Raw genomic sequence first — 15,824 nt, 5'->3', positions numbered from 1 at the left:
GGACCGATATTGTTTGTGGTGACTACAGACAAGTACCCCAAGGAGTAGGTCCAGTCGAAGAAATTTTCTGTCCCAAAGATATACCGTACGCGTGCGCATGAATGTTGAACTCGAAATGTGTATTTCTGCTTTAATGAAATCAATTACTATTTCTAGCGGTAGTATTTTGTACATTATGATCAAGAAATTGATATGTTGAAAACTTTATATACTATGTCTTGTCATACCCGTGACAGATTCTAGAATACACGCTGAACCTTAGATATCATGTCCTTGGAGGCCTGCTCTAGTTGTAATTTAGCCCTCCTAAGGTCTCCAATCCCACGAGTAGCGTCTCGCCACTTATTAGCAGATTTGGGCTGATGCTGCACTTGAGGGGCATTGTCCATTGCTTCACTGATATAGGCAAATGAGTTGCGTGATGTGAAAAGGTTATATATCTCCTCCGAAATCGCGGTCCACCGTCCATGGTCATGGCCTGAATGCTCTTGAGTGTTGGCCAGAGGATACCATGACTTCTTTGCAATCTGATCGCTTTCTCCTGAGAGTAAAGATATGAGCTTTCATTAACATGGAACCGTAAATGGAGATGGGTTGAAAGAAAATTGATGGAATTAAATTTACCTGTGTAGCAATGATAGAGGCCACTGAGCGTATCAATTGTCCAAGCATCAAGCTCATTATCAAAATATGAATCCCCGTCTTGGGTTCTAACGAGCAAGTATTCCCCGGAAGGTTCTAGAACAGGGCCTTGTAATACTGCGTCGAAACTGACAATGGGAACAGCAATTCTCCAGACGTAACCTCCTTGCATCAAGGCCGCCCGTCCAATCTTCGTGTCCCTTAAAAGTTGAGAAGCTCTTTCAACATATAGGGCATAATCGGTTGTGTCAAATACATATTTCGGAGGACGAGAAGGAATGCCAATAACATGTTGGAAGTCAATTATGCGATGCGCCTTTCTATCGTGACAATCAACGGATATATGTGCAGGCCAGGGCTTGAGAGTATGGAATGGGATCCCCCTTTGTAGCAGAAACAAAGCAATTTCGGCTTGGTTGTAATTTTCGGGCAAACGACAAACAATAGCGGCGTCAGCAGCCGTGGTTACGGCCAGCTTCCAGTCCATTGCTCCCTGAACTCCAAAATTAAACATGTACAAATGATCGTCTGATCTGTGCTTTGGCGAGGGGCCTTGTGGAGATTTAGAGGGACGTTCGCGTTCATGAGACGTTTTTTGAACTCTCTGTATGCAGGATATCCTAGAGCTTGTTGCTAAGGAATTCCTGTGCATGGGGTTGAGATCCCATTCGTCTTCTGCGATGATAGTTGGTTCGCGGCAGGCCAGACACAAACGGCGCATAAACCCAACGGCAGCAACGATAGCGGGCCTTTGGAAGACTCCAGCAGGGCAGGAACGTCCGTTAATACCTATGATCTTCAGGAAGTTTCTTTGCATGGCCACGCTTAAGACATGATGGGGGGCAGAGGATGATTCAAGTATGAGGGGGGGGGTGTAACCAAAGTGAATTCTCAAGACGTCAAGTATCTCAGCTGCTGCGTTATCTTCGACAAGTAGGTCTTTGAGGAGGCAGTTTCTTGGTATCCAGTCAGTATCGCCTTCGCTCGCTAATGAAGAAATGGTGAGTGAGGATGGAGGTTCACAACTATTAAGGAGTGTTGCCGAAACAGTTTGAAGTTCATTTTCAGGTACATCTAGGTCTGGCTCTTCCCCACCTTCAATGTAGTCAGCCTCAAAAAATCCAGTGATGATGGGTCCAAAATGTTCTGAACAATCATATTCGTTTGAAAAAGGATCGTATCTGATCTGCTCCTCAGAAAACCTGGTCAATACATTGGCGCGTTCTTTAGGCCCTACTGGCTCGCGCACGAGAACACCGGATTCATTTTCCTCCCACACAAATACTTTCGCGCTTTGAGGTGGCATTTCTGCCCTTTTTTCACGAAGCTCTCGCTCTGTAGAGGTCTCCGTAGCAGCGGTACGCTTGTTCCGTTGCTCTCTCTGGGTAAAGAAAAGTTGCCAGCTACTATCATCGATAGGATGATTTTCACTGAGAACAACCTCACGTGCAATCGGTTCTGCGTCATGAATGTCTTCCTGGAGCTGGAAATCAGGACTAAGTTGGGGTTCTGAAGGAATCACAGAGGCAGCGGCTTCCTGGAGCTGATGGGGCAATGGTGCAAGATGCTGATATCGTTTATCGGCGTTGTATTCTGGTTTCCAAATGTACCAAACGGGGACCGAGTAGTTAGAAAACCATTCCACGGGAGGCTGCCTGCGTATATCACTGTACTGAGAGCCTTCGATATCGACAAACAACCCAACTCTCTGTGTTCCGTGGTATCTGAAAATTTCTGACTCCAAGAAGGATTCCAACCACGCTGTATCACAACAATTCTTCAAGAGAACGTCTTGCCAACATGGGATAGACAAGTTGTTATATCCCTCAACGCCCTGTTGTTTTACAATCACTGTTGCGATCTGATATGATATCATTCCCATCCACATCGAAAACCAATCACGAGAACGATGATAGGCACGCCGAGCTGCATCCCGAGATTTATAAGTTTTGGTATAACCAAAGGCCCAGGGCGAAGGTGGTTTGAGGATACTGGTATTTGTGAGAATCGAAAGGTGATGGCTCACTCGACAGAGATCCCGTTCCAAGGCGGTCCATTTCTGAAGTATGTCATCGGGAAATAAATAGAGAGTACGTTCATCGGGAGCGACGAGCTCGTTTGGGAGAGGAACATAACCCAATGTGCCAAAAACATACCCTCTATATTCCGGCCGGCGAGCAAGGAAGGAAATCCATCCCCAATGTTCATTCCACCAATTGGGCGTTTTGTAGTCGGAGATGCGGACTCCAGAAAAGTTATAATGTGCATGGGGCTGGCAGCTTCCTCGAATGGAAGGGAGTTCATTTGAGCTGGAGTGGAGGTAAGTTGCCTCCTTGATCGTGGGTGTAGGTAGAAAAATATTCTCCTTGGATTGGTAGGCTGATCTGATGGGTATCTGTACGGAGCGCTTGGAATTGGGGGAATATACCAGTACTCCGTCGACTATCTGAGCTCTACCACGGGAACGGTTTACGTACTGACGACGGACAGAAATACTTTTTGCATGAATTAGCCATGATGCATCGCCGACTCTGCGAAAGAGTTGTACTTACTTCGCCATGTATCTCGAAAGATCGAATCTGATGAAGTACTAGGTATAAGGAATGGAATGAATTGCCAAGGATCGCTAGCCAATGCTCAGCAAAGGTAGTGAAATGCGTCTGAACTTGAAGGAATCCACGACGTGGTTTGGAATGTGGTTTAATGCCTAGTTGAACGCGTCTGGAGGTATCCACAACGCGTTGTAATCTTCGCAATGGCTGAGGTTGGGCTGCGTTCCGTACTGGAGTCTAGAAGGAACGCGTCTGGAGGAATCCAAAACGCGTCACGGTGAAATGATCAAGGTTATCGTGTATGCCTCGATGGAAAGTGGACTGTTAGTCTCATCACGAATTTGATCAACGATAATTATATAATTATTATGATGAGTCATACGAATGGATTAGGTGAATAATTACATAATTAGCTATCAACCCCAACACGGCTCCACCTCTGAGTACACGACCATGCGGATTTCTTACCAAAGTTGTCACATAAGGGATATGTCCCGATGTGGTGCTACGGTACTCATCATGATCCTCAACCTGCAAGCCTATCCTTTAATTTCTAGTATGTGCTATATACTAGTCTACCGGTACCACTGCGCAATCGATTACTCAGTACCGGCGCGATGCCACGGAATCATGTTATATCACATAAGGGACTTGTCCCGATGTGATATGAGTAGTACTTGGCCGCGAAACGCACCTTGGGCTATGGATTGGCCGCAACATATCCGCTTATACGCTAGGACTTACCTCGCAGTCTTACCCGTGTAATTCTCCCATTTGGACATATTCGAGATAAAGACGACGTACTAGTACTAGGCCTGGCACGCGTACACATGCATAGAACAATAGCGGCATATATAGTGGGCCAAGTGGAATCGTTATCGAATTCGAAGCAATATCATGGGGCGGTTTCACCGCATGTATGTGCGAAACATAAGAAAACTATCGCTGCATTTGTAGACATGAAGCCTAGGGTTCATAGATCGCGCAATGGCCGCTGATCGTGAGGACATGAAGGATTCGGAATGTGCATGTCGATCATGATCTATATGGCTTCAAATTAAATGTGGTTGAGATAGCGCCAGTTTCCTCACATGATCGGATGCTGAGGGACCTCCCCAAGGGTACCTATAGATGATCAAAAAATATCAAACCGAGTACATCTCCAGCCAAAATTTCGCTCCCGCTACCGCAGTCCCTTGTCAGAATTTCTCAAAGTACTCGCGACAACGTCGACTCAGAAATGAGCTCCAATCAAGATATTATCAACTTAGGTGCACAAGTATCACCCGTCTCGCTGCCCAACTCAAAGAAACCTCCATTCCCGCAATTGCCTGCATTTCCCGAGAAAGATGTTAGTTCATCGATGAGTAACGTGTGCATCGTCTCATACACATTTTTAACAGTTGTATGACCTGGATCTTTCTTTGGTTCAACGTCCTATATCCGGCCTCTCCCCTACTGAGAACAAAGTGCTTTCAATGCGAGCAAATTATCCCAGGTATATATCAAGTCTTTCTCATTCGCGTGTAACAGGTTCAAAGGTCTTCTTTATTTTAAGTAGCAGGCACACAGAAGAGAACTATCACTTATCTGCCGGAGAAAGGTTTGATCGTCCTTGCCAAATTTTATGACTATTTTACATATAAGTTCACAGTCGCAAAACTCTTACGTCCCATGTCGCCTCTGAAAATATTCGGGACCGTGGACAAAGGGTCAAAGAAGAGGATCGGGCCATTACCCCCGTTGGAGACCGAGGGTCAGCTGTCGTCGAGTAAGACTGTCTTCATGAAACTCAAGGATATATAATAGCTGACCATGTCCCTCAATATGGTAGCTTTATCAAGGCTTTGTCTACGAACGGCGAGAATCAACATTCAGGACGATATTTTGGCCAGTATTCTTCCGATCTTCGCAACAAGCAAGACAGCCTGTTTAGGTTGTTCTATCTGTTCAGACCAGATCCTCGCAAAGACGACATACGTCAATTGATAGGGCGGCTCACTGGAGACGAGACAGATATGCTCACCCTCTCCGATCCACAGACTGGTCTGATCAAACTAGCGCCATTCACAGTGCCTATGGAGATCATTGAGCAGGGATGCAAATACATATTAACGGGTGATCAAACGGGTTTAGGTATTGTAGCAAAAGTCTTGTGAGTACCCTTTCCCCCAGGCCTTCAAAAGCTGTAAATTAAATTCGAGTACAATGATCTAGGCTTGGAACAAGCAATGTCAACAACGCCGCTCACCCAGTGGGTAGTCCGTCGTCACAAACCCCCTACATTCCGGATCCTTTGCGGACCATACCATCCAATGATCTTGGACTACCTCTGCACAATCTCTCCATTAGTGCGAATGCCCGAAGGCCTAACGACACAATACCCTCGAATGACAATATCGGCTCACAAAGAATCCCCGGTCATCAGTATAGTCCAGACCCTTCACTTGGTCTCCAACAGTCCCCAAGGCCTACAGTCGTGCCTGTGGACGATCCTTTTCATTCTCTGCGGCATGCTTCACTCCAGCCAGACATTGGTTCTCATATGTCTGTTCGAAGCGCTTTACGTGGAACACCGTCTGTTCCAGAAACTATCACTGGCCCGTCTTCTAGAGCGCATGCGCAAGCGGAAACGACTTCGGTAAGTTTATGTAATGCACCATCAATTTGAACAATGTCCTTATTCCAATTTCTTCAGCCTAGAAGTCAGCCCTTAGGATTCATGACTTCGCCGGTGGCTGAAGTCGTGTCAAACGATTTGGTGTACCAAGGGCCCGCCAGACATCAGCCAGAATCCATTTCCCAGGTCATGGGGCAACAGCATTACATGTCCTCCGGAGAACCTGAATCGATCTCCCAGGCACCCGCTGTGCAGCGCCGATCAATGCAACCAGTATCCATATCCCAGGTTCTAAGCCAACCATACAACACGTTGTCGGTGGAGCCTCAGTCAATTTTGCCGGCACCCGTCGTAGGGCATCAAATGCCGCTGGCAGAATCTGTACCAGTTGTAGGACAACTCCAATACATGTCGCAATCGGCAGCTGTGCCTCAGTCAATTTCGCAGGCACCTCAGTCAATTTCGCACGCGCAGGCACCTCAGTCAATTTTGCAGGCACCTCAGTCAATTTCGCAGGCACCTCAGTTGATTTCGCAGGCACCTCAGTCAATTTCGCAGGCACCTCATTCGATTTCGCATGCGCAGCCACCTCAGTCAATTTCGCAGGCACCTGCCTCTCCTAGCACCTGGATCCATAACACTGGGATGAGTTCGTTGACGTCTAATCCCCAACCAATCTCTGCCTCTCCTTCTGTTGGACACAATCAGACATCCGTGACGCCGGTTTCTCATGATGGACCTCAGGCTCCTGTACCGTCATCATCAACTTCAACGGCCAATGTCCAATCATTAGATCCTATCCATCCCACGTCAGTTGCTGTCTTAAGTAACGCACCCAACCAAACCCCTATGGAGCCATCTGAACCAGTGACCCTGCTCAAACAGGAGATCGCCACCTTCAAGGAGGCCGGAGTCACTCATACTTTTCGCTGGTTTCAAACTCTGTCGAGCACAAAGATTAGCCAGCCCCTCCTTCCTGCACAACACCTTCCTGCTAAGCTTGGTGATGTGTACTTCCACTCAACTACCCCTGAGCAATCACTGTTGACGTCTCAGTGTTGGTTTTTCGGAAATGGTGACAAATGGCATGACGTTACTGAGATGTACGGGAAGTTTATCACACCTGGTATCTCACATCCGACATTCTTGGGGCGAAGATTGAATGCTACAGCCTCAGATTCGACGCCGAATTGGATCAAGGAGCAGACCTGGGAAACTTATAAGCGCGAGCATGCGAAAAAGGAGAAAAAGAAACTGACAGGCTGAAAGTTTTGATAATTTAACATCTAGGCTTATAGTACTCAACTGTTGGTTTAGTTCATCCTTCGGCCTGATATTTTCACTATTTTATTACCTCTGAATACCATAACCCTTTATATATATGAAAATTGACCGCTCGAAGGCGATAGGATGAGCTGTCGCTGGGGCGGGTAATAAATCTCGTCAGTTTTTTGGTAATATTTTTTATTTCAATATAGTTGTTGGCCATGGCCATAGGTTGCGGGCAAGAGTCGGCAGCATTAACAGGACTGTTCTATATCGATTGCTTTTACCATATTTTTCTAGCTGTTACCACGTAGACGTCATGGAAAGCACGTCCCAGAACCCTCGCACACGCCCAAGACGAATTCTTTGTCGCTGCAAGTCGTATTGTACCACTTTCAACCCTGCTTCTGGAAACTACGAAGGACCTGGTCATTTTGTTTCTAGGTCGACTCGAGACCAGCACACAAGAGCTGACAGAGTGTTGCTGCGTGTTCGTGAAGAAGTTCGTGCCACCAGACACTCAGGATCTGACCATCATGGATCCGGAACAAGCAGACCCTCAATAATTTTGGAGAGCAATCGGAGTACATCATGGGAAGCCTTCATCGATCTCGCAAGACAAGAGATTGACTCTTTGATGATGCTACCTATTACGAGCTACGATCGACCACTGATATTTGAAAACAACCCCGCAGATTCGGGTGATTTTATATGGCCTCAGGATTATGATTACAACTCAACACCAAACACGGGTATTTATTCTCTTACCCACGACATTGTCAACAGACCATTTCTTCTCGTCGAGAACCGTCTTCACGAATTACTCTCAATATGCCAAAATTCAGACAATTCGACCGCTTCCCTCACGGAACTCATTGCGCATATTCATGATTCTCTAGCTTCACTCATACATGAGAAGCAGTCAGAGTGGTCTCAACAACGAGGTGGATCAGGATATGAATCGGCTCGTCCTTTTTTTAACAACAGTAAGTTCTCGTTGCCAATTTTTCATCATTGTTTGAGCTCGACAAAATGACATCACGGCTTCCTGATCTTCAGACATATTCTTCCGCCCCATCGTTGTTACCAACCAGACCTTGCTAGCTGCTTCAGTACTTTGTCTTGTCATGGAAAACGTCTACTTCAGCCCGCGTCGTGCGTTAAGGGCGCTTCTTGGTGGGATAAGAAGCGTATTAGAAACCGTTCCTGCACCCTCGACAATCTTGCCACGTGTGCCGGTTGATCCTCGGCCCCTGGCGCGACAATTTCATCTTACTCCTCGTATTCGTCAATATGTGGCATGCTCATCTTGCCATTTTTTGTACCCTTACCGTCCTGAAAATGCTCAACAAGATCCACCCTATCCATTCATTAGACGATGCACGCACAAAAGAACACCTACCAGCCCTATATGTGACACCGAATTGTGGATGACCAAGGATATGCCGGACGGAACCACACATTTGTCTCCAATAAGAAAGTACATTCACCAGGACCTCAAATCGTGGGTTGGACGCTTGCTATCGCGACCAGGAATGGAGGATCTTTTGGATGAACCGATACAGCATAACATTAATCCCGATGATCCAAATCACTCAGTTGATGATATATGGCGCTCTCAAACCTTTCAGAATCTCAAAGATAAAGATGGTGAACCGTTTTTCCCTAGAGAACCCGACGGAGAAGGTCGATTGGTTTTTAGCCTGTCCGTCGACAGCTTCAACCCATTCCATAACAAAACGGCCAAGCAAACTGTTTCTTCAACTGGAATTTGGCTTGTGCTTTTGAATTTGCCACAACACCTTCGATATCTCCAGGAGAATATGTACTTGGCTGGGGTTATTCCAGGACCTGACAAGCCCTCGAAGGAGGACTTAAATCCATATATGGAACTAGTTGTTGATGATCTCTTAGAATTTTGGTTCCATGGCGTCAGGTTTTCACGTACGTTCAAGGAATTATACGGGCGAATTTTTTGGGCAAGGCTTGTACCGATGGTGTGCGATATGCTTGCAGCTAGACAGGTTGCTGGTTTAAGCTCATCCACTTCCCATGATTTCTGCACCTTCTGCAGCATAGACAAAGATGATATACATATCCACGATCGGCGGGAATGGCCAGCAAAAGATTCTCAACATTTGCGGGATATTGGACAAAGGTGGAAAGATGCAGAGAGCGAATCCATCCGAAAGGATATCTTTGGGATGTATGCAATACGCTGGTCGCCGCTTTATCGCTTGCCTTATTGGGATCCAGTTTTGTACACTGTGGTCGATCCTATGCACGCTCTTGACCTTAATATGTTGCAAAATCACTGTCGATCCGTCTTCCAAATCGATGTTAACCACGCAGGAGGGGATGGAAAATCTGATTCTCCTCTTCCCCCCCCTGATACAAGTATCAATTCTGAAGACCTTGAGGATCTTCACCGCAGATGTTCTGAGACAATTCACCAGAATCACGGACAGATGGTTGAGCAACTTTTGACATATCCACGCCGGGTTCTTTATCGCATTTGTGTTGATAACAGAATATTGGGTCCAGGAAACACGTTAGTCATAGGAACACGGTGGGTTCTTGCAAATAACATATTGAATTGGGTGCGTGAAAGTATATGTTTTGGCTTCGTCTTCGTAATGACTGATCATGGCCACATCTAACCCAGAGGCGGAGCTCGCGTTATAGTCAGGTCCTGATGCAAAGCATTGAAAGCTCCCCGGAGACAACAGATCAAAGCGAGGACGGCGATGATGATGCGGAGCAGTCTGGCAATTCGATATCAAGCCTTCCCGAACCATTAAATCCCAATATTAACATGGTTCTGGTTTTAAGGATAATACGACATCTCATTGATGCTGTCGATCCCGCTGCTTCACGCAACAGAGCGTACTTGCAAGGAAAAGCCGCAATCTTCGGATATTTGTGTGAGATCCTTGAGATCGAACATGATATCGACGAAAGCAGGAGGTCGGCTAAGCAGGCTCTATTTTCTTTACTAGTAGAGACGGTACGATTCAAATTTTAAGCTTGCTTTCACAAGTGCTAATTACTAGCGGCACATGTACATGTTGATATGTGCATGATAAACTCAGATTGACGAAGACGCAGACAAGTTCGTCACACTGGTCTCGTTTGTTGACCATGCAGCACCGTCGCGCCGTCGCCGAGCGGTACTTGGTAAAGATGTAATGGAAGCTGTATGGTCTGACATGCGGCGTACACAACTTCCTACATGGGTTACTCGCGCTCCACGTAATTGGGGAACCACCCAAAGAGGAAAGCTTAGTGCTGATAACTGGAGGGTCATTTGTACCATTCACCTTCCTACAACTCTGATTCGTCTATGGGGAGAAGGATCTGATAGAAAACGTGAAATGTTAACCCATTTCATGGACCTTGTCGCCGCCGTCCGAATTGCGAACATGCGAATCACAACGACAGACCAAATTGAACGCTACAACTATCATATTGATCGTTACATCTTAAATATCACCACTCTTTTCCCTGACCAACGTCTCAAGCCCGTTCATCATGTGTCGCGACATATTGGAGATATGCTAGGACTATTTGGACCCAATCATTCACATAGCGGGCCCCATTATGAGCGATACATCAATTTTTTCCACCGAATCAACACCAATTCAAAAATTGGTACGTCAACCTTATGACTGATTGTGAAGTCCATATTTCTTATATGATGTTCAAAACAGGACAATTAGAATCGACTTTCTTAATTGCTTCTTGCAGGAGTGGTAACACTCGCGCGTTATTGTCTGACAATGCCAACATTCGCGAGTCAGTAAAAAAACTTGTTGCCATAATGGACGGCATAAGCCTTGAGGATGCTCGTGGTTTCCGATTGGCAAGTATATTGGACCCTCACTCAACTTCATTTCCTCCGGAGCTTTCCAACCCTGGTCTCATGGAATATCTCAGCGACAAAGTTTATCTACAGCTTTGCAATGCATTGGATCGAAATATCTATACTAACGAATTGCCACGACATGCCATTTTCCTGGAGCAAGTCTCTTCGCGCGGTGTCCGCTATGCCACATCGTTGTCTTCAAGCTATCGCGACAGCGCAATTATATTCTCCTCGGAGATAGCACCCAACTTCAATGAACATGAGCACATAAAAGCCGGGGTTATCCAAAAAATATTTCAGTACCACTACACTGGGTCGGAGGGCCATCTCACCAGCGATATTTTTCTCCAAATCAAATCATTTCAATCCTTTGATGCCCAAACGGATCCCTACAGACGCTATGGACAATTTGCAGGATTTTTATGTCATGAATCTATTTTTGACAAGATAGTGATTCCTATTTCAAGGGTCACTTCTCACTGCGCTACACTACCATTGATTGAGGGACGTTATTCCGGACTTCTACACGTTTTACCGCTGGATAGAGTGAGTGTCATTCTGGGCTACAATCTTCCGTCTATCATATCCATATAACTGATATATATCTTCTAGCTAATGACTCAGTATACGAGGTCCGATATCGATATTGATCATGATGGCTCGGATGGGGAACCCTTTGAGCCTGAGCTCGACGACTAGAAGGTTCCCTGCTATCATGTGGCGCTGGTAATAATATATTATAACTACGGGTTCTGATAGGTTCTGATATATGTTAACGCGTATTAAAGCCGACTAGTAGCTATAGGCTACGAGATATAGCTATATAAGCTACGAGGTAGTATCATGCATGTTGCGATCGAGAGAAGCATACCCTAGTGAATGGATACTTATTTTCGTTAAGCCTCAGATATCTTGGCAGTGGGAAATTGTCCAAATCGACAACTCCATTATATAGTCTGCTATGGATATGATACCCGCACACCTTTGATCAAACGTACACGCCCCTACGATAGGATGGATTTTTCAAACTCTGCCGGAAATTCAAACTCTGTTACTGATAGCACTGAGTCGCACTCTAGATCTAGTGTTTATGCGGTTATTGGAGGTCAGCAGCCTGGTGTGCATCGTGCCCGGTAAGTTGTGCAGTTGACCATGCTATTTACGATTATATTGATCAGTCATCTGCATACGTGAACAATAATCCCTGTAGTCCCTACATTGAGAGTGGAAAAGTCGTTGAAACGATATGGCCAGTAGGATTTGTTTTCAGCAATGAAACAGACGCAGATACGGTTTCATATATTCATACCGTCATTCGAAACGGGATCGGTTTCGATAGACCTGTGGAAGACACTGTCGAATGGATTCTCAATAACGCCGACATTCTTCGCATATCAAACAAACCTGAGCTCAATGGGCCGTACTATCCTCTCGTTTCTGGTGGAAACTCGAGCCTAATATATCGAAATTAGTAAGTCAAACACATTGGTGTTTATATACATATCTCCAACTAATGACCGTCCATGATCACAACCTTGTACACGTACATCTTTTCCTCTGTTAGTATCGATGTCAAGTCCATAATTGTGGGACGTTCGTATGCAAGCTGGCGTCGGCTTGAAAACCTTCATGAAGCTTTAGCCTGGATGTTATTGAGAGGTGATCGCAATAAAACAGCGATGTTTATATGGACGCCCAAGCAAGAGGGCAATCGCTGGGTATCTCCTCCTCGTGAGATAGATCCTGAACCGCTTATGCGTAAGATTACACCTATTTTTATTACTTATATTTGATGATGATCCGTTCTTGCCATATACGTTACAATTTCTTAGCTACGTATACATCGAGCCGACAAGGTCGTCAGTTCAATTTGGATCCTGACCTCCATGGTGGCAGAATAGCAGTTGCTCCATCAACTACGCCAACAGCGCTGCGATTTGAATATGGGAGAAACATTGACAATACGCGTACGTGACATTTTCTTGACTTGCAACACTGTTTTTAATTTACACAATTTCTGCTCTTCGATTATATAGGCACTATTACTACGTATACCTCTAATAATATTATCCCGAACACCGGTACCGTAACGTCGTCGCCTCCGCCATCCACTCCGTCTCGAGGACTTAGAGCAAACCACCGACTACCAACGACACCTTCATCACCCAGTAGCCCGACCCAGCGACAGAGACTGGGTACTACCACGTCATCACCGCTCATGAACTTTGCCTCGCTGAATATATCTCAAACACCGGACGATTCCACCAGTACCGGTACCAGTGCTACTCCCACCATGATTTGGAGCCACATACGTAACCTATCCGGTATTGTTGGCACCTACTTCGATCCACCCAATAGCGACGACTCAGAGGAGCAGTTCTATCCTTCGTTCAATGCTGATGCAGATTGGTATTTTAAGTGTCACGGATATTCAGCGAGTTCCCTTAGGTTGATCATGACAATCCTGGATTCGCAGAAGAGGAATCGGTCAAACGTGGCTATCAAGCTTTCGAAATATGGCATGCCTCGTTTGGAAGCTGAGTACATTGCATCGTTAATTTGCACAACAACTACTACTACAAGCACAAGATGATAGCTAGGGTATATGTATGACAAATGGAATTTTATGTTAGTTGAGGTCATTCATGTGGCAGACACGGTGGCACGAATATCACCTGCACATATAAATTATTATTATTGGTACGTGGCGCGGAGTCGACAACGAGATCTCGTCGTCGGCCCTGATCATGAACTTGCGGCGGTAAAGCTAGAGGGTGTATATTATAATTAGGTTGAAAAAACTAGTAAAAAAAGAATTTTTCAAATGTACCAGGAGGGCCGCATCGTTGGTCGTTGGTGGTCAATGGTGTGACTGTACTGGCCGGCCCTAGAGTGAGTGATGTTGAATGCAGAACAAGAACACTGAAGGGTGTAGACGCGCCTGATGGACAAATTTGCACGAGCACTAAATATTTTTCCCATAACTATGATATCCAAAAAGAGTAATTTTATCGTAGTGTTGTACAAATATTATTCAATATTTACAATTACACTTTAACTAACCTACAACGCGCATTGGAAATAGGCGGTAAATTCACACTTTACCGAATTTAATCTTGTGACTATGCAGAGACAGTAACGATGTGGTATATTTTGAATATACTGATTTGTAATACACAAGTTATATTTAACCTTTAACAATAAATAATTTTATTATTTAACTAATCAGTATATAGGCCAATGCCCGCAGTGTATAAAAATAACGGTCAAAAGCTATAAGACGGTTCAATGTCCAGTCCGAATTGACTTTGATTAACTAATTGGCCCTGCACAATAGCAATAACCACGGCACCATGCCCGTCCTCCTCCCTACAGAACTCATCGATCACATCATCCACCAAGCGGTTCACACTGGACAATCACATCCCAAGGGGACATCATCCATTGCACTCCTATCACATCGTTATCGCACCGTTTCACATAGGGAGCGCTTCTCCTCAGTTGCGTTCATGGACTGGCCGACCGATTACAACAAAGGCAAATTTATATTTCGTATACTTGGACTGGCCAAACTCATAGCCGAGTCTATCCAATACCCCAGGATGCGCGGTGTACACACATTTATCACATCATTCTCACTCATTGCATGGCCCTATAGAGACATCCTCAATGACACATTGCAAATCTCACAATCCTTGATCACAATCCTTGACAACCTGTTCCGCGACCCGTCGTCACTATCATCCACCCCGTATCGCACTCTGACGCTAAGGACACCGCGTGGATGGCCCAACGACAAGGCTCTAGCTGCTTCACTTCGCTCTATGATCAAAACATCGTACATCAACGCCCTTTACGTGAACGACCGCTCAGGTTTGCCGTGTGATATCATCCTCGGATCCAACATTGAACATCTAACTATCGAACACGGCTTTTACTTGGACAGGAAACTCAACAGTGGGGTTTATGATTCTGATTTGAATCCCGTTCCTCTAAAGTCTTTGACAATCACTGGAGTATATGAGAGCAAATTGATATTTCATAACATTGCAATGGTTATATCTGGGCGGTACTCACCGGCACCGGATATGTTTGCTCATCTGACAACCCTGGCTATATACAAATGCTTTCCAGATCTCATCGCATGTGTAGTAAACAACAGAAAAATATTAGAATCTTTAACGATTCAATTTTCACAACAACTCTTACCCTGTGAGTGTCCTACACATCATTTCTGTGCGGTGTGTGACTAACGAGAATGTCAAAATTTTGAAGCAGGTGATGGGGCCAAAATACCTCGTATCCATTTCAACTCATTACAACATCTAAAAGCGCTCACCGTCTCATACTTGAGGAAAATAGACAAAGAAACACCGCCAATAACACCCATCGGATTCTTCCAACACGAGGATCCACCACCGCTTCTCGAAAAATTCACTTTGAAAATAACATTATTCAACTCTTTTCCACCTCCCTTCGGCTCACCGGAGGATGACCTCAAGAGCGCCATACAAGAAAAACACGAAATCTCACAATGGGACAAGCACCTATCTTCCCTAAAACCACTATGCAATCTTCACATAATCACGGCAGACGTGCTCATTCGACGCCTTGTATTCTTTCCTGGAGAGATTCAGTGCTACCCAAACTGGAAAGATACATGGTGCCCCTACTTTTCCGATGCATTTGTGAAGTGCAATAGGGTGTATAAGGCTGTACATGTGACAGTGCGCGCGGACACGATCTTGCATGCAAAAGTCAAGAATCCAGAACATTATTACCGGGCTTTCTGCAAGTCAAGATAAGGTGTTTATTTTATTCCATTTCTAGCATTTCTAGCACAGTGTGGTGCCGGAGAGGAATTTCAGAGGCAAGGCGA

General features: G+C 45.3%; 4 protein-coding genes across 4 annotated transcripts; 3 read left to right on the top strand and 1 right to left on the bottom strand.

The window, feature by feature from the left end:
- Positions 1–239: 239 nt before the first annotated feature.
- On the bottom strand, positions 240–2,530 carry JR316_0009449 (uncharacterized protein; the record flags this gene model as incomplete). The annotated part of the gene is made up of 2 exons (XM_047895152.1): positions 240–541; positions 625–2,530. 2 exons carry the CDS (start codon positions 2,528–2,530, stop codon positions 240–242), a joined length of 2,208 nt encoding a protein of 735 aa, XP_047746611.1.
- A 1,904-nt stretch (positions 2,531–4,434) lies between these two features.
- On the top strand, positions 4,435–7,080 carry JR316_0009448 (uncharacterized protein; the record flags this gene model as incomplete). The annotated part of the gene is made up of 6 exons (XM_047895151.1): positions 4,435–4,545; positions 4,598–4,692; positions 4,849–4,965; positions 5,029–5,349; positions 5,412–5,835; positions 5,893–7,080. The coding sequence occupies 6 exons, from the start codon at positions 4,435–4,437 to the stop codon at positions 7,078–7,080; spliced, it is 2,256 nt and encodes a 751-aa protein (XP_047746610.1).
- A 4,879-nt stretch (positions 7,081–11,959) lies between these two features.
- Positions 11,960–13,538, top strand: JR316_0009447 (uncharacterized protein; the record flags this gene model as incomplete). Its single annotated transcript, XM_047895150.1, has 5 exons — positions 11,960–12,078; positions 12,156–12,416; positions 12,510–12,703; positions 12,778–12,912; positions 12,982–13,538. 5 exons carry the CDS (start codon positions 11,960–11,962, stop codon positions 13,536–13,538), a joined length of 1,266 nt encoding a protein of 421 aa, XP_047746609.1.
- Positions 13,539–14,298: 760 nt separating this feature from the next.
- Positions 14,299–15,750, top strand: JR316_0009446 (uncharacterized protein; the record flags this gene model as incomplete). The annotated part of the gene is made up of 2 exons (XM_047895149.1): positions 14,299–14,902; positions 15,278–15,750. The coding sequence occupies 2 exons, from the start codon at positions 14,299–14,301 to the stop codon at positions 15,748–15,750; spliced, it is 1,077 nt and encodes a 358-aa protein (XP_047746608.1).
- Positions 15,751–15,824: the final 74 nt, after the last annotated feature.

Source organism: Psilocybe cubensis, chromosome 8, assembly GCF_017499595.1.
Source record: "Psilocybe cubensis strain MGC-MH-2018 chromosome 8, whole genome shotgun sequence".
NCBI classification, from domain to species: domain Eukaryota; kingdom Fungi; phylum Basidiomycota; class Agaricomycetes; order Agaricales; family Agrocybaceae; genus Psilocybe; species Psilocybe cubensis.
This window is presented reverse-complemented; position numbering and strand designations above follow the sequence as displayed.